The 19,227-nt window shown below is 31.6% G+C and overlaps 1 protein-coding gene across 1 annotated transcript; it reads right to left on the minus strand.

Annotated features, from left to right (window-relative positions):
* Positions 1 to 148: 148 nt before the first annotated feature.
* Positions 149 to 17,426, minus strand: LOC106053832 (ubiquilin-1-like). The gene is made up of 13 exons (XM_056022593.1): positions 17,267 to 17,426; positions 13,702 to 13,854; positions 11,650 to 11,820; positions 10,071 to 10,196; positions 9,512 to 9,640; positions 9,247 to 9,379; positions 8,972 to 9,094; positions 8,729 to 8,868; positions 7,780 to 7,863; positions 7,558 to 7,673; positions 7,240 to 7,435; positions 2,082 to 2,166; positions 149 to 1,987 (listed from the first exon to the last, which is right to left on the minus strand). The coding sequence occupies exons 1-13, from the start codon at positions 17,375 to 17,377 to the stop codon at positions 1,926 to 1,928; spliced, it is 1,629 nt and encodes a 542-aa protein (XP_055878568.1). The 5' UTR covers positions 17,378 to 17,426; the 3' UTR covers positions 149 to 1,925.
* Positions 17,427 to 19,227: the final 1,801 nt, after the last annotated feature.

Consider the following 19,227-nt stretch of genomic DNA (forward strand, 5'->3'; position numbering starts at 1 on the left):
CCTAGTTCTCCCAACTTTATTTTTAAACAAAACTATGCAGAACTATCTAAAGCTAATATGGTACCATTATACATTCTTTTTTTTTACCAGTTGTAGAATGTAATGAGTCGAAACATATTTTCTAAAATAAAATATCAAGTCAGAAATCGTTACCATTGGAAAACTTTAATGTTTCATTTGTTTAAAATGTGCACAAACCATGAAACAAGAACCAACAACCAATTCTGACACTGTTTTGGATAGAGAAAAAAAAAAAGCTTACTGAACGAAACAGTGTTTCAACAATGAGAGGTAGAAAGTTGAAACAAAGAGAAATCTGTTGGTCGTTCTATAATAACAAGAGAATTTCAGTTTCTACTTAGTACATTTAGAAAACAGCACAAATAGAGCTCTAGCAATGATCAAATAGTTTTGATGCTAACAAGTACTGCCAATTATTTTTTTGAAATGGAATGCAATACAGAAATATCAATAAAATGTAATTTAACTTACCAACCAATAAAATGCAACCCTTAATCTGAAGGATCTATTTGTATTGGCTGGGAAGTTAACAGAATGCTTAAAGATTATCGCATTCACTATTGTTTCTAATCATGTGATATCACTCTCAGTAAAAAGATCTGCTGCTTAGCCTAGTAATGACATTCTGCAGTATTTTAACAAAATATTCATTACTGGAACCTATATAAATGGTCTGGTTAAAAAAAGTTTTACAAAAGTCATTGACAATAATCCAAGAGAGTGAACATAAGGTAATTAGTTTATGTGTAGCAAAATTAATAAGTAAAAAGTTTTGATATTTAAAACCACGAAGTCAGAACTATGTAAAATGGTTAAGATTTCTTGACTAGCAAAATAGGATTAAGATCAGTCCACACCTCAGTATTAGTCTGAATACAGAACATGTTTTAAAGCTATACATATTCTTTCAATTCAAAAGTGATGTAAATGAAATGATATTTGACGATGGATAAAAGTATCAATACTTTGGGATAATTACTGACGCCAAGGATAAGGGAAATATTACAGATGATAGAACAATTTAAATATATATATAAAAGAACAATCCAAATTGCATTTAATTTCAGATTCTTTATATCCTATCTTCCAAGCTTTTACAAAGATATTATTATCATCTGGATTGAAGAGCTACTTATGTTTCTGGCAAAAAGTTATTCAATCATCATTAATTTCAACCAATAAGAACTTTAGAGGAGTATTCAACTCTGTTCTTGAAGGCAAGATTGATGGGCCAAAATGACAAACATTTAAAATGTTTCTATCACATTTGCTACTTCACTATTTGTGTAGCTCTCTTTTTGATGTTTAAAAAAAAACCAGCCTTCGAAGCTTAATCTCTTCAAATCTATAAAAGTGTTGCTTAGGACAATAAATCTCAATGGGAAGAATGTACTTATGAAATTCAAACTAGATTTACTTTGTTTACATGTTAAAAAAACAACAACAACAACAATGGAGTTCCCATGATATCACAAGTCATTTACTCATTTGAACCTATGAATAACAAAGAAAAAAAAAAAAAGAGGTAAAATCAGTTTTAATTAAAAATCATTCTTTTCACTTTTAGGCAGTTAAAAGAAGCACAGGAATTTCCTCCAATAGAACTGATTTCTAACAAAGTATATATATAGCATTATCAGTATAAAAAAAAAAAGAAAAAAAAAAATCCTACCCATAAACAAAAAGTAACTCTTAAAAAAAAAAAAAACTAAATGAAACCTGTACACAATTGGGATAGTCTGAAGAAACTGTAGCTATTCAAATGAAGACAATACATAAAACATTTAGAGTCAGAATGAAAATGTTTCACTTTCAAAGGGATATGAACGCAATTTTTTTTTTTTGTAATCAATCAATATTATAATAAATAGTTTCTATTTCCTCATGTTTCTGGCTTCAATTCATCATCTTTGCTGTAATAGTCTATCAATAGCAGCATTGACATCACCAAATGTAGCAGTCAAAGCTATCAAATACAAGAGGAAATCAACATGAAATAAAGCCTAAGCATGTTTAAAAGTTTATTTCCAAGTTATACACTCAATTTAATTACAGCTTACCTCTTATATTAGCCTCCCTATCAACAAATCCCATAGTAGCTAACTGCTCTAACTGTGATGCATATCTTTGTTCTGGAGGCTGATTCTGAAGAAAGTAAAAATGAAGCTATACATGTAAAGGAAGCAACACAGAGTGGGGTACAGTACATTTTTTTTTCTCCATTGGTTCTTAGTACAGGCAGGATTTTTTGGTGCTTCCCTGATTTCTCTCAGCTCTAACACATAACATATTCAATGAAAGTAAAATATCAAATAAAAGTAAAGGTTATAGGTTACTATTCTGGCCCCAAGGACAAATATTCATCAAAAAAAATCTTTTTACTGTACTTTATGTATAAATAAACAGGTATTTCTAGATTTTCAGCAAAAAATTGGCTGTTGGAATCAGAATTTGAACATTCCTAACATTCAAATTAATAATTGTATAATAAAAGTAGTATTGCTGTTTATATTATTTTATGGACTTCAATAATATACACAGTTTAAGTGATAGAGTGAAAGAAATTTAGATTTTAGCTTTGGAAATTAGGTCACTATTTAAGTTTGTTTTTTTAAATGTCAAAGTGCCAATTTTGCACCCCAATTTCAAAAATGGATATTGCAAATCTGCACAATTCCATATATCAGAAAATTAATTAATGCATTTTGTGTAAGTATGTAATGATTAAGGAAAAACATATGAGCTTTTAAGGGGTTTGCTAAAAATATAATTATCCAAATGTAACCATTTGAAAGTTCATTCATTTTGACTATCAAATCAAGCAAATCACATGAGTTCCAACACAATCAACATGACAGTTCAGTCTTCCTGAAGATGCTATTAATTTTATTTTTTAAGATTATATTAATTTGTTCAATGAAACCAGAAGAATGATTTACAGTAAATACATGTTTTGAAACTTTGCTTATCCATTTTTTAGCGGCCCCCGTAAGGTTTGTGCAAAATGTCCGTCTGTCACACTCAGATCTCGAAAACTAGAAGAGATATGAAAAATATTATTTCATCATTAAATCCGGCTTGAAAAGTTTAGGTGCAACGGCTACTTTTGGTTTTCTAAAAGCAAACCGTTTAATTTATAAAATTAATTATGCAAGCGATGTTTTCATAAAAATACACCAATTCTAAAACAATTACGTAAATGTAAGGGAGGCAAAGTTACAATATGCTAACAAAGATGGACAATTTTTGTGTATTTTCAGTATCACTAAGTCAAATATATTTTTAAAATGTACAGGAAATGTTTACAACAAATACAAATAATAGCTAAAGACGTTTTTTCTGGTCAACTAGCTGCTAAAATTAAAAGAAAACATTTCTGTTTGTTTATAAAGGCTAATAATGCACTTTGTATGTAAATATCACGCACATTTTTTTAAATGGACTTTTTATGCAGCGATTTTCTTGCAGTAGCGTAACGTCGCAACATGATCAGGTGCTAAACCAATTCCTTAAACTTTTTTTAAAAATCAGATTTTATTTATTTTTTGTTTAGTGCCCCCATCCGAATAAAAGAAGCTTATTTTTGTGCGTTTTGTCTGTTGGTCGGTCTGTCCGTCACGATTAGATTTAAAAAACTAGAACTCTAAAAGCTATTGAAAATCTGATTTACCCTTTAATGTTCCTCCCATAACATCTCAATAGTTTTAAGTATCTAAAATTGATTGTTCCGGATTTTTTTGTGCAAAACTAATCAACGCCAACAAATGTTTGTTTGCTCTTCTAACTTATATTACATTCAATTTCCATGCTTAAACGTTGCAAAAACACATTATCAATAATATGTTGTTCCGTTTTTTATGTAAATAGCATATTAATGCTAAATCATAATCTCTATACTGACTTATATTTCATTAAGTGTAAAAATGTTCCGGATATTGTTTTAAAAAACATGAATTATGCCTAATGATTGTTTGAAATCGCATAAGGCTTTTTAAAAAAGTAATTTACTAGAACTGATTACTGAAAATTACTTTTTAGACATTTAATTTTCTTGTAAAACATAACATAGAAGTTTTGTAATCGATAAAGAAAGTTCCGGATTTTGTTTCTTACAAATCGTCGCCAGAAATTTCCGAATTTATTTAAAAATCTACTAACGTCAAATAATTGTTTGAACTCCCTCTTCTAATTAATAAACAAATAATCTTCTCATTTACGAAATAATGTTTTTACGGATTTTTATGAAAAATATTTTAACTCACTACTCTCTTACAGTACATTTAACTTTCTACCTAAAACATTAAAAAATCTAATTATCGTTAATATTATGTTCCGATTTTTAAGGAAAACAGAATCCAAACACCAAAGTAAGGTATGAAAATCTCTCCACGTGGCTGTAGTACATCTAATTTTTATACGAGACCATCCAAAAAATTTAATTAACGGTATTACATTTATTTGAAATTCTCTTTTTCTTTTACTATTTATACAAACATCCGGAACAATCTATTATATAAACTTTTCAATTGTGTTCATACCTAAAAATTATTGCGATGTTTTGAAACGTAAAATAAAGGTTAATCAATTTTTAATAACTTTTAGTAGTTTTTTTTATATCAAGATAACGGACAGACCGACTGACAGACAAAACGCAAAAACAATGTGCTTTGATCCTTTTTAAATAATATCTATTAGAACTCAGTGCACCAATGTCTATGAACCCTCGTTAAATATCTCGTGTAAATAAAGACATTTTTTTTTATGGTACCGGTACTAGCCTATTGTGAGGTAATGGAATTTTTTTTCTTTGACGTCATATGAATGGACTCTTTAAATGTAATGTTAAAAGAACGCACTCGGTGCACCAATGTCTATTAACCCTCGAAAAAATTGCTTGTATTAATGAAAACATATTTTAGTCTAACTAAGCCGTGTGACGTAGTGTTTTTTTTTTCCTTTGACGTCACATGGAATGAATTCTTTAAATGAAATGCTAAAAGAACGCACTCGGTGCACCAATGTCTATAACCACTCGAGAAATGGCTCGTGTTGATAAAGGTGATTTTTAGTCTAGCTAGGCCTTGTGACGTAGTGTTTTTTTTTCCTTTGACGTCATATGGAATGAATTCTTTAAATGAAATGCTAAAAGAACGCACTCGGTGCACCAATGTCTATGAACACTCGATAAAAGGCTCGTAATGATGAAGGCGATTTTTATTCTAGCTAGGCCGTGTGACGTAGTGTTTTTTTTCCATTGACGTCATATGGAATGAGTTCTTTAAATGAAATGCTTAAAGAACGCACTCGGTGCACCAAAGTCTATGAACACTCGATAAATGGCTCTTATAGATGATGGCTATTTTTAGTCTAGCTAGGCCGTGTGACGTAGTGTTTTTTTTCCCTCTGACGTTATATGGAATAATTTCTTCAAATGAAATGAAAAAAGAACTCGGTATAGTAATGTTTATTAAGCCTCGTTATGTGACTCGCGTTTAAAAAAGGAATGATATCTTGATTTAGATCTAATCTAGATTTTTTAAACTAGATCTAGATTTTTATTACAGTATATCTAGATCTGGATTTATATTCTAATTAAAATTATTTTAGAGTCTAGATCTAGAATTTCTAGATCTAGTTTAGACTAAAATAGACTAGATTAAGATGTAGAATTTCAATTTCTAAACTTAAAGTGTAAAAAAAAAGTGTAGATTTTCATTTCCAAACGTTTTGATCAATATTGTAATGTTTTAATATACTAAAACTAATCTACTATTTTTTTATTAAATTTAAATTTAAATTTACGGCAAATGAATCTTTGAAACATTATTACTTTTGACCATCGGATGGCTGCCTGGTCGTGCGGTTTGCGCGCTGGACTGTCGTTCAGATTTATGGATGGCCCAGGGATCAAACCCTGCCCGCTCCCATCCCCCGTCGTCCTGCGGGAGGTTTGGACTAGGAAGTAATTATCTTCAACTCTGAAGGAACATCCGAAACGTGTAAAACATTTTACATCAAAATTAAATCACCTCTTGAATATTATTTGCGAAGATGCAGATCCGACGTCGACGGGGGCCGCCTCTGAGTTTGTGTAACACAAACTCTCTTTGTAATCTTGTTTTATAGTTAATATGTGCATATGATTAGAAAATGTCTATGGGTGTTAATCCTGCTCATTATGCTGTCCAATAATTATTATTTGTATGACATTGGTCTAAAAGTTAAACATTTGTTAATCTAATACTGATTTCATAGCCATTGTTCTATTTATTTGAAAATACATTACAATATGTACTTTGCATTGCATAAGAAACTATTTTTAGTTATTTCTTCTTGATTAGTTGTACAATAAAGTAAAATGTTATACCTACTTTTTAAAAATAGTTTATTCTACTTCAGAAAAGAAATGACAAAGCTGGATAGGTAGAATTTGAATAATCATTAATTTGTTATCCACTCAATGCCAATGTTTTTTTAGTTTTTGAAGAAAAAGAATTTTAAAATGTAAACAAAATTTCTTAGTTGGTTTTTTAAGAGTAAGTTTATGAAAAACTATGAAAATCAGTTTGGTGTACCTAATATAAAGCAGATGGGGTTGGATTTGGGCATGCACTTTGAAACAATAGAAAGAATTGCAAAACAGGCCCTAGACTGGAACCCAGGCTGGAAGACCAAAGCAAACATGGAGAAGATTGGTAAAACAAGAGACAAAGACAGCAGAATGGACACGAACCCAGCTGAGGGGAATGGCTAATGGTGTGCTGTTGCTGCCCCATGCTCCACTGGGAGTCGAAGAAAGTCAATATAAAGCAGTCAATTAATAAGAGAAGCCCAAATGAAATAGAATTAATTTGTTTAAAGGACTGTTAACAAATTACACATTGAATAGAAGCAGATCTTTTATAATAATCATATATATGTTTATGTCTGTGTGTGAGAGAAGTATCCATGGAGTTGGTAATCTCTGGCAAGCAAAAATAAGGCTATTACAAAAACTAAAGCATCTTTGCACCACCTGTAAATGTTGTATATACTTTGTAAAGTTCAGGTGACTTAAGATACACATTAAAATCCTGATTAAAAATCAAAACACCACATAAAATAGACTTTGCTACATGTTATCTAAGCACTTTACCCCCAACGATTCTTAATATGAAACAAGATTATCTGCATGAAAGTAAAAACTTTTTAAAGTAGGCAATAAAGTGAGACCCTTACTTGTTGTCCCCCAACCATCATTTGCATCATCTGTGCCATCATGGAAGAGAATGCTGCTGTGTTATTCTGTGGCCCCTGACCAAGTGGTCCACCTTCAGACAGTATACCTGATGTAGGGGCTGGTGTAGATGACTGTGTTGTTGGTGTTGTTGGCGTTCCTGTCATTAAAGGTGATGCTGAACCTAAGCCTGTCATGCTTCACAAAAAAAATAATTCATATCACATATACATCAAATATAGATGGAGGCTAAACAAACAAGAGCCTAAGATAAAGAGTAAGAGATGCTCAGTTAACCTATTTTGAAACATTTCAACTACCTAGTAAAGAGATTCGGTGACTCTTGCTGAAGTTGAGATAAACCATTTTGTATTTGCATGAGTGCCTCTAAAGCTCTTGGATTTGTGACCATATTTTGTACTTCTGGATTCTGCATCTATAATAATAATAGTAATAAAAATAATAATAATACTTTAATATAAAGACCATCAGGAGTCAATAAGACAAGCAAGAACAAAATAAATAGAAGGCATAGAAACTACCTGCTGAAGAAGATTGGGCATCATTGAGGTGAAATTTGCTTGCATTTGAGGATTATTGGCAAACAAAGGATTATTTCCTATAATCTGTGGAGAAAAATGTTTGGTTAAATGAAAGCAATAAAATTAACTTTAAATTCTTCCAAAATATTTCATTTGAAATAGTTTCAGAAAATGTATTGACACCTAAGCATGTTCACATGCATGTGCTAAGTTAGAGCAAAGATCACCAGACACAGGTTTACAGGTTATGTCTTGTTGCATGATTATCCAACCAAAATAAATTGACGTCAAAGCCATTTTTTAAAAGTTAATAATTATGAAGACAACCCATCTAAACTAATCCACATAGGTGGACTTATCTTTCAATACAAAAACATAAACCTCACTGCAACAGCATGTACAACATAGTTGATTAAAGAAACAAAAATAAAGAAAATCCATTAGTACCAATTCAATAAAGGTAAATATGGTACTATGCTTTTAGATGAAAGCAAATCAAGAAATGAATGCTCAGACACTTTTTGTCATCTACTTTTTATAATAATAAGTTATTACTATTACAACACATTGCACATTGTGTGGTGTGTGCATGACTTATGAGAGAATGGACAATGAGAGATGTCAGCTGGCCAGTCTTTGTCCCTCACTAGGCCATAATCACCTATACATTATGATATAACATACCATACATGCCACTAACATATACAATGCAATACTAGCAATGAATTTTTAGACTGGTGAAAGTATCAAGCTTAGTTTTGGGGGGATGAAAATGAAAAAAATGTATTCAACGCCCTGAAATGTTTTTGTTAGATTCAAATTGTCAGGAACAGGGCATAACAATTAACTTCTTTTTTTTTAAAGTGAGGACAGAGAAGGAAAAAACCAAGCACTTTGAATTAAAAAATTCCAACCAATATGAAGCTAAGTAAATATAAAATCAACATACCTGCTGAGCTAATTCTGGGTTAGCAGCCAAAGACTGCATCATAGATTGCATGTAAGGAGCCTGAAGCATGTTACTTATCATCTGTGGATTTTGCATCATTTGACGCATAAGACTCTGCATGCCAGGACTGTTGAACATTCCTTTATATAACCAAAATAAAAAAAAAAAGGTCTTATGACTGTATTCTCATTTACTATTTGTTATTGATCTCTATGTTAAACTTTGATGTTAAATATAATCTACCTGCTGTTGGGTTTTGTTCTGTTGATCCTGTTTGAGATGTGTCACTAGCACTTCTTGGAGTTGGACTTCCCCAAGGATTTGGCAATGGGTCTCGGTTCTCTCGACCTTGTTGAGTGTTTTCACCTAATAATAATGAGCAAAAGAAACATTTATGTGCCTACTTTAGTTATCTTGAGTCAAAGCAAATTTAATGAGATATTAACCTGCCACTTGTTTGTTTTTGCCAAAGTATAACAAACACATTGAAAAAAATGTAAATCCCCAAATATAATTACCTGTCCCTGTAGAACCACTGTTTACAAGTGAAGCGAAAGGGTTTGCACCAATTGTTTCTTGAGCAGCACTCATCATTGGTTCTTGTATATCACGGTACATGCGTTGTAAAGCATTAAATCCACCAGGAATACTCTGAAACATCAAAGACATTTTGAAACATTTTAATTTGAGAAATTTTCTTAACCAAAGCTCTAAGAGCTTGTGAGAGAAATATTTAACTCCAAAACTTCAAGAGAGAAAAAAACAAAACATTTATTCCATTACCTCAAGATTACTCATAGCTCTGTCTTGCGACCTCATTAATTCTTGCATCATGGCAGGATTTCTAGCTAGTTCCATAGTCTGTCGCATCAGCTCTGGATTATTTAACATGTGAGTGATTTCAGGATTTCGCTGAAAATGGAAGAAACAATATGGATAACATCAACTACACTTAAAGATGAGATATTAATCTTTTACATTGTTTTCTTGTTTTATGTACTGGAAAATAAAAATCATGCTTTTGAATGTGATGATTTTTTTAGATTGAAAGATGAGTAAAAGAGTAAGAAAAGTCTCTTTCCATGCACTGGAAACTATGTATTCCAAAGAAAAAATTTGTACAATAATGGATTTTAACCTCTGATTTGTCATTTTAATTAATTTCTTTTTTAGAGCTAAAGAACATAAGCACTATCAGCAGGTTGTTTTGGAATTTTTAAAAGAGAACTAGTTTTGTTTCCAATGTAAATGGTGATGCCCATAATATAATAGAAAAAAGTTTTAAAATGCTGAGGGAAAGGTCTGCACATACATGCATAGAATTAAAAAATAAATAAATTACCTCCATTAACTCTCTCATTTGTGGATTGTTCATTAGTAATGACCTCATTATCTCAGGATTAGACATCATTGACTGAACAAAAGGATTGTCCATCAATTGTCTTAGCATATCAGGATTGTTTAACATCTGAAATATGCAATAGACAGGGTTAGTAGCACTTTTCCATAACAAAATTTTAGGAGATTCTAGGACGTTTTTTAAGGATGATATGTATGATGTGTATATATATATATATATTATATGTGTGTGTCTTGTCCGTTTGTGTGATACATTGTAAACCATATACAAAACTATGCATTTATCAAATCAATTATTGTTGCTTGATTTTGGAAATAATAAATATCTTGCCAACATCCCAGCCAGAGCAGAAACCACTTCGTCAGTTGTGATATGTCCACAGAAAATGTAATGAAAGTTACCTTTTAATCAAATAACAACTTGACTGTCATCCCAAAAACCATTTTTTGTTCAAAGATTTAGTTAAGAACATTACAAATGGTTGTTATTCCATTTTTTTTTATAAAGAAACATTCTTAGAGATGCCTTCATAATGTGTATTCTCTGTGGTGGAAATGTACACTTTTAGTTCCTATGTGTATCTTTTTTCATTTTTTAGGAGATTTTAGGATAATTTAGGAGCGCTACGAACCCTGAATAGAGGTTTCTGATAGATACTGAAAATTATTCATTATATTAAATGTACATATTACATCCTTAAATGCAATGCAAGTAATTTGCTATCAAAATTTTTTATTTTTCACAAAATATCTCATCTAGAAATTATTAAAATTCATAAAGTGCTGGTTGTGTGTATGTGTGTGAATATCTTGTGCTTAATGTTGTTCGTGTTTGAATCTGTATTATTGTTATAGTTGCCAAACCAATTTCTATTTGTTAGGACCAATAAAATTATCTTATGATTTTTAACCATGTACCATCAAGTTGAATTTATTGATGTATTTTAACCCTGCCAGCCCCTGAAATAGACTGTCCACTATGTCCTGAGCCGCTAAGGGCTAATCCCCTCTTTGCTTACTATCTTTCAAACTCTAGATCTAATGAAAATCAAGATTTTTTTCTTATGAAATGATCTTTCATTGTATCTTTCAATTAAAAACATTCTTCTTAATAAAATTTTGACTCCTTATATTGTAAATCAACTAAAATATTGATCAACTTTAGGCTTTTTACATGCCTAGAATTACCTTTTATGTGCCTGGTTTATGTTATGTTGCAAATTTTATGAAAACTTTCATCTAAAACCACACTAGTTCAATGTAAACACATGGGTACAGCCATTTGGAAAGCTAAACCTGTAGTTTAATAATTATGATTGTTTGGTTATTTTTAGATTCTGACTCATTTCATTTTATGAAATAGGCACATACCAAAAAAAGGTCCACAGGCATAGCGACCATTTTGAAAATTAACAATAAAGCAGTCCACCGGTCTAGTAGTGTTAAAAGTAAAGAGTTCCATTACCATTCATTTTCAACCATAACATTCACTGAAACATTTTACTATAATGAGCTTTCAAAGTTAACTAAGATATAATGCAGAAAATTTTTATATGACAAACCTCTCTTTGCATTCGCTGCTGCATCTCCATAAAATTAGATGAGCCCATGCCAAGTCCACTCAACCCAGAAAGGCCCCCAATACCACCAAGATTAAATGGAGTCTGTGATACATCAGGAGCAGCACTTCCAGTTGTTGATGAAAGTCTAGTTGTTAAAGGATCAGGCGCTGTCTAAAACAAAAATTAAAAGAGTAGGCTTAAGAAATAAACTTCCATGATCCAATGTCAGCAATATCCATATTTTTTTCTAATTGAGAAGTCAAGATTCATTAGGTACTTAGTGAAAGCATTCACCTAAGAAGAATAAAACATTAAAAAAAAAATATTTTTCAGATATGCATCAGCATCTAAGTGAAACAGTGGTAATATTGACAAAAACTGCTGAAGTAAATATATATATGATATGTAAATATATATATATATAACATACAAAAGTAAAGACCAAATATAGCTGGTGATAAAAAAAAACTTAAATGTATTGTCCATTGTATAGATAAAATGTATTGTCCATTGTATAGAAACATATACAACCAGATCATGCAACTTTGCAAATGACCCAGCAACTGAAGATATTGAACATCACCACGTGAGTAAAAGGAGCAGTGATTTGATTTTGATATTAGGCACATCGGCACAATTTAGGCCATGTCGTGCCTGCAGTCCCTTAAGGACTACTCTCTCTCTAAACAACAAGGGCCAAATTCTATACAGTCATATCATTAAAATCAAGGTCTATTCACAGTGAAAATAGTAAAGGTAGTAAAAATTTAATTATTGTAAAAGGAGCAAATAGAACATCACCACGTGAGTAAAATGGCAAGTAGAACATCACCACGTGAGTAAAATGGCAAGTAGAACATCACCACGTGAGTAAAAGGAGCAAGTAGAACATCACCACGTGAGTAAAATGGCAAGTAGAACATCACCACGTGAGTAAAAGGAGCAAATAGAACATCACCACGTGAGTAAAAGGAGCAAATAGAACATCACCACGTGAGTAAAATGGCAAGTAGAACATCACCATGTGAGTAAAATGGCAAGTAGAACATCACCACGTGAGTAAAAGGAGCAAGTAGAACATCACCACGTGAGTAAAATGGCTAGTAGAACATCACCACGTGAGTAAAATGGCAAGTAGAACATCACCACGTGAGTAAAAGGAGCAAGTAGAACATCACCACGTGAGTAAAAGGAGCAAGTAGAACATCACCACGTGAGTAAAATGGCAAGTAGAACATCACCACGTGAGTAAAAGGAGCAAGTAGAACATCACCACGTGAGTAAAAGGAGCAAGTAGAACATCACCACGTGAGTAAAATGGCAAGTAGAACATCACCACGTGAGTAAAAGGAGCAAGTAGAACATCACCACGTGAGTAAAATGGCAAGTAGAACATCACCACGTGAGTAAAAGGAGCAAGTAGAACATCACCACGTGAGTAAAATGGCAAGTAGAACATCACCACGTGAGTAAAAGGAGCAAGTAGAACATCACCACGTGAGTAAAAGGAGCAAGTAGAACATCACCACGTGAGTAAAAGGAGCAAGTAGAACATCACCACGTGAGTAAAAGGAGCAAGTAGAACATCACCACGTGAATAAAATGGCAAGTAGAACATCACCACGTGAGTAAAATGGCAAGTAGAACATCACCACGTGAGTAAAATGGCAAGTAGAACATCACCACGTGAGTAAAAGGAGCAAGTAGAACATCACCACGTGAGTAAAATGGCAAGTAGAACATTACCACGTGAGTAAAAGGAGCAAGTAGAACATCACAACGTGAGTAAAAGGGGCAAGTAAAGGATGAAAGAAAAAGATAAGGGGGTGCTGTTCAAAATTTATATTCTCTAAGTCAAGTCTTTTAAAATTTATTTTTAAAATCTAGATTACATAGTTCTTAGTTTTTGTTTTTCCTGCTTCAATGTCAATTTGTCATTTAGTGGTCATATTTTATTTGAATTAGAAACATAAAAACATATTTTGGAAAAGTTATTTTAACAATGGTTCACAATTTGTACTTCAAATATTTCTCATAATAACTTGTGCTTACTCTATTGGCTGTTTTGATTACAAGGTGAACTGTTAAACCATCTTTAATTCCATGCTGTTCCAGGGAATCTTCATCTTTGACAATTTTTCCAGCAAATATTATACACAACTGTTCATAGGGTGCATTAAACTTTTTCTGTACTTCTTCCTTCAACTAAAAAAAAGACAATAAGTCTAGTTAAGAATGATTGTTTTAGCAAAGACTTTGTGTATTTGGTACACTTAACATACCAATGAATGTTAACACAATAGACCAAATGGGTTCTATGGCATGTATGTTCTGCACATTTCCACACTGGTGACATATTAATTAATGGGTTAATACATACACAAGATGACAAAATTAAAATTTGATACATCTAGAAACATTTTTTTTTTTAATAACCAGCGAAATGTTGAATCTGGATGATGCCCATAAGATGGTGGAATTGAAATTATGTAGATAAGAAAGTAATATTATATAGTAAACATTGTTTATTAAACAAGGTTTAACTCTTTCTCTCCGCAATTATATTTCATGTTTCGACGGAATTCTTCATTTTACTCAGTAGTATTTCACTACCCTTTTTTTAATAAGCTTCAATAACGTTTTTGATAGTTATCAGATAATATTTTATTTTGTATAGAACTAAAGGGGAAAGGGGAATGCATGTAAAGTTTATACAATGAAACATTAATTTAATTTAATGATGTTTAATGAATGATGGTATCATCAATAAGGAGAGAAAGAGTTAAAAAACCTAAAAAATGTGAAATGTTGCATAATATGAAAAAAGAGAGAAGGGTTGGACACCCAAAAAAAAATCTGCAAGCAAAATGCAGAAAAGAATGTGAATGTTCATCATTTAGTTTATTTTTTTTTATGCTAATTAAAAATGACATATTTTTTTTAAAGCAATTGTTTTTCATTACAACAGAAGCCTTTTAAAATTTTGTGTCATGGGTGCTTGTTTGTTTTTTCATTCATCTCATTTATTTCAACTTTTCATATAAATGATTACTAATGAGTTTTTAATTGCAAAACTCACAAAAAGACTTAAAATTATTTGTACTAAATATGTCAGTAGTTATGAATGAGAGGAATTTTGAAATTTCAGTTGAGTGGGACACTTCTAGAGTAGAACATTGCTGATTGCCTGTGAGACAAAGATAATGGGGCTGTTCCAGATTCCCCAAGAGTCACGTGGTTGTTGTGTTTACATCACGCACAGTGCTTTGTTTCAGTTAGTTTATAGTAGGAATCTGAAGCCTTTTAAGTCAATATTTAGTGGTTTCAATTTAGTCATTAGCGCCAAACTATAATTTGTTAATAACAGGAGAATCTAGAGATAGATACATTTTTTAATAGTTTCAACTAAAACAAATAGTTGAACCTTTGATAGAAGGTACCTAAGCGTTGGCCTATAATCTGCCATACTGGGATCTAGATTTCTTGATCTACAATGACTACACTTACAGTTAAGTTCTTAGCATTTGGGTAGCCAATCCTAGAAAAAAACTCTTTCATCCACCCCTTCCTCTCTGCCCAAAAGTAAACAAGCTAGAACTTGAGTAGAACACTAAAAGTTGGACAGCAGACCAGTGTGTATTGAATTGGTCATATAGCTCTAGGGCTAGTCTAGTGTGTAGTCAATATGTCAACTAGTTGCTATAAAAGATGAAAAGACTGCTAATATGTTTTTCCTTGTGCATAATAGGCTTGTGTTGTTTAGCTAACAAATAACACATATGTATCTGTTAGTCAAGGATAAATCTGACTACTCTTACACAGGCCAAATTGTCTTACCCCGCCCTTTCATTGTTGGTTTTAAAGTAATAAAATGGATCTAGAATAATCTAGATCTATTTCATCTACCCATTTTTGAAACTTTAATGTAATATTTTGTATATATAGTAACTCAGTGAATTACTTAAAAATGATAGAACTTTTAAGAACATAATAATACATCATGTACCCAATACACATTTTAATAATTCTTAATGTTATCGATGTGCATAATGTATCAAGAACTAGAGGAATATAAAATACATAACGTTAAAAAATAGCTTATGTTTATGAAAATAACTGTATAACAATGTTTCAACTAATATGCATATTATCCCATATATAGGCCTATATATATAAATATATGTGTGTGTGTTTGTGTAGTTTACACCAAGACTTTTTTTTTTATATAAATCTTGCAAGAACGTTTGTAAAAACATCTGTATGTGAATATATCATCTGCAATGTGTTGACCCTTGTCATGAACTATAAAGAAATATTACTGATAAAACCATCCTTAAACAGTTCTTGGCCCTTTATTAAAACATTCATATAGCTATTTGAACATTCATGAACTTTGTTGATGTACTCTGTATATTTTAAAATGTTTGTAAATGTAAATCTTTTAAAAAAATTGAGGAGCAACAGCAATGGAAATATATAGAAGACATTTATAACCATTCTCCTCTTTGTTGTTCAAGAACCACATGACTTGGCTGACTTGGGTTAAAGTAGGTCAGAAATCTGGAACAACCTCATTATAGGTATAAAACTCCATGGATTAGGGTATCAAATAAATAATATTATATATATATTATTAGTTATTAGATAGGCCTAAATTGTCTAAATATCTGGCAATACAACTTGGTGACTTGGTGTATTAAGTCACACTTTAAAAAATATACACTACACGTATGTCATGTTGCATATTTTATATATATATAATATATATAATTATATTTTATATATACATATAATCATATATATATATAATATATATATATATATATATATATATATATATATATATATATATATATATATATATATATATATATATATATATATATATATATATATATATATATATATATATATATATTATATATATATATATATATATATAGTCTGATAGATCTATATGTATCATAAATCATTAGTTTTATATAGATAATAGATTATTGATTATATGACTCTTAGAATGTCTTACTTAGAGTTACTTAGATCTAGTAATCTAGTGACTAGTCATATATTGTGATATACTGAATTTACTGATCATGAAATGATATATAATATTAATATATAGACAATATAGTATAGTATTATTATTACTATTATAATTATACAAATCTACTAGTCTATTCTAGATTTACATGATATAGATCTATTATGATATATATTATTTATATTAATTTATAATTAGCTACATCTAGATCTATACTTATACTATCTATACTGGTATACTAATCACTAGGACGACTAGGTCTATAACTAGACTAGTAGATCTATAACTTATTTAACTTATTAGCTTTAAAAAACAGAAATATAAGCTTTAAAAAACAAACACTAGCAGCCTCTTCATAATTCAACTAGAAAGATCTAGCATATTCTACAGCTAGATCTAGATCGATCTCAGTTTAGGGTCAAATGTCAACACCACTGTCACAGTGACAGTCTAGTGTCTACATCTACTCACATATTTTTTTATTACTAATCTGTAGACTGTACCCCTCATTACCAACAATGATTATTGTTATAGAACTTTCAACAAAAAAAAAGAAATTAAATGTAAAAATGTTACCTCCCGCACAGTGGCTCCTTCTTTGACTTCAACATTGTGTTTTTCTTTAGGTGTTTTAACAGTCACCGTTATTACACCAGATTTTTCAGGCTTAGTACTGTTTTCCGCCATGTTTTCACTGTGTTTCGGTAAAAGTTATCCGCCTGCATTATGGGACGGGTATTTGTTAGTCTTCAATGATGAAGTCTACATAGGTTAATGTTTATTTTTAGCCAAATGTAAGATCGGCGTCAGCGCTACAACGTCGTATTTTCTGGAAAAATCGAATAGATTTAATACAGTAGATCTAGATCTAGATCTACATTTTACATTAGTAGACCATCTTCTACAGTAGATCTAGAATAGTACATATTTACACGTGCAATCATAGTGTCATGACACTTTAAAAAAAAAAATTATGGAAATATTTTTTTTTTAAAGTTTTAGTTAAAAAATGCGTATAAACTAAAGCAGTGTTTCCCAAACCCTTTTCTTAACAGAACACTTCGCACTTTCTGAGTATTTAGCCGAACACTTTGGTTTAATTTTTTTTTAAATTCACGCGATGGTCTACTAGTTAAAATTAATTATTCCAGTAGCTCGTGGAACACATTCAACACATCATGGGTGTAGCCAGGATTTTTTTCGCGGGGGGGTTAGGGGGGATTTTTTCTCCCCCCCCCCCACGAGAATTTTTTTTTGTATGTATGTATGCGTGTGTGTACATAATCTTTATTACATTCTGACCCATTCATTCTTTCGGAACACGTTTATTGTGCCATAGTATAGGTTCTTCCTGTAGTTAGTGGAAAAATTGTAGACTCCCCGCCATTGCCAGCAAGAGGTCTAGGGAGCGTTAGGAGCTACCCCAGCGCGGGGCAAAGCCCCGCCGCCAAGCACTATTCCTGGTATTGAATACCAACAAAATGCATATTCTGAGGTATCTCCAGTGCATTTTCCTACTATTAAAAAGTCTTATTTCAAAAACCTAATGTGCTATTCTTACTGACTTAGACCCTCCCACGCCTTTCGGCGCATTTGAGTAATTCATTTTGTCGGAGAACATGTCCCTCAAACCTCATGCGACGCTCTGTCACAATCTTATTAAGGTGTCGACTCCCAGTTCGGTATGAGATTTCCTTGATTTAGACCCTATCTCTATAGCAGACTCTTAAAATCTGTCTTATCCATCTTTGTTGAGCCACATTTAGTGTTTTTCAATTTCGGCAGATGACTATTCACTGCACTTTATTAATGGAGTCCCGCCACTGGTAGAAATGTGTAACCTCTCTTGAATACGCTCTTGGAATTAGGTGACTGTAGTTTGCTTTAGATTTTATATTGAAAATGGAAGTTTTATAGTCAAAATAATCTGTTGGGGGGTTTAAACTAAAAAATGTCAGGACTTCGTTGTTGTTTTTTAATTCAAAACCCCATTTAGCTACGATCATAGAATTTGGTAACTGTAGTTGGCTTTAGAATAATATTGAAGATTGAGGTTTCCCCACCTCAAAACGCTCTGTAGGGGGATTTTAAACTCAAAACCACCTGGAGGAGACGAGTTTAAACTCAAAACCCCTAATTGGCTTGGCTACGCTCAAATAATTTTAGTGTGTAATTTGCTTTTTTTATACTGAAGAGGTATATTTTATCAAACCCTTCTGAAGTGGGATTTAAACTCAAAACCCCTTTTGGCAACGCTCATAGCATTTTGAGTGTGTATTGAAGATGTATTTTTTAGCTTCCAACCCCGCTGGTGGGGGGTTTAAACTCAAAACCCCTTTTCTACTCTCATAGATTTTAGAGTGTGTAATATACTTTTTTTTTTATTTTTTATTGAAGATGTATTTTTTAGCTTCAAATTCTACTGGAGTGGAGTTTAAACTTAAAACTGAATCAAAACCCATTTAGCTACTCTCATAACATTTTCAGTGCATAATTTGCTTTTTTTTTCATATTGAAGAGGGGGTTTAACGTAAATT

The sequence above is a fragment of the Biomphalaria glabrata genome, chromosome 1 (genome assembly GCF_947242115.1).
Source record: "Biomphalaria glabrata chromosome 1, xgBioGlab47.1, whole genome shotgun sequence".
Taxonomy (NCBI): domain Eukaryota; kingdom Metazoa; phylum Mollusca; class Gastropoda; family Planorbidae; genus Biomphalaria; species Biomphalaria glabrata.

Coding starts and splice junctions, on each gene's coding strand:
- LOC106053832 (XM_056022593.1), bottom strand. CDS start 17,377: ATGGCGGAAAACAGTACTAAGCCTGAAAAATCTGGTGTAATAACGGTG. Junction 13,855..17,266: donor AAGGAGCCACTGTGCGGGAG/GTAACATTTTTA, acceptor TCTTTTTTTTAG/TTGAAGGAAGAAGTACAGAA. Junction 9,380..9,511: donor GAGCTATGAGTAATCTTGAG/GTAATGGAATAA, acceptor TTGATGTTTCAG/AGTATTCCTGGTGGATTTAA.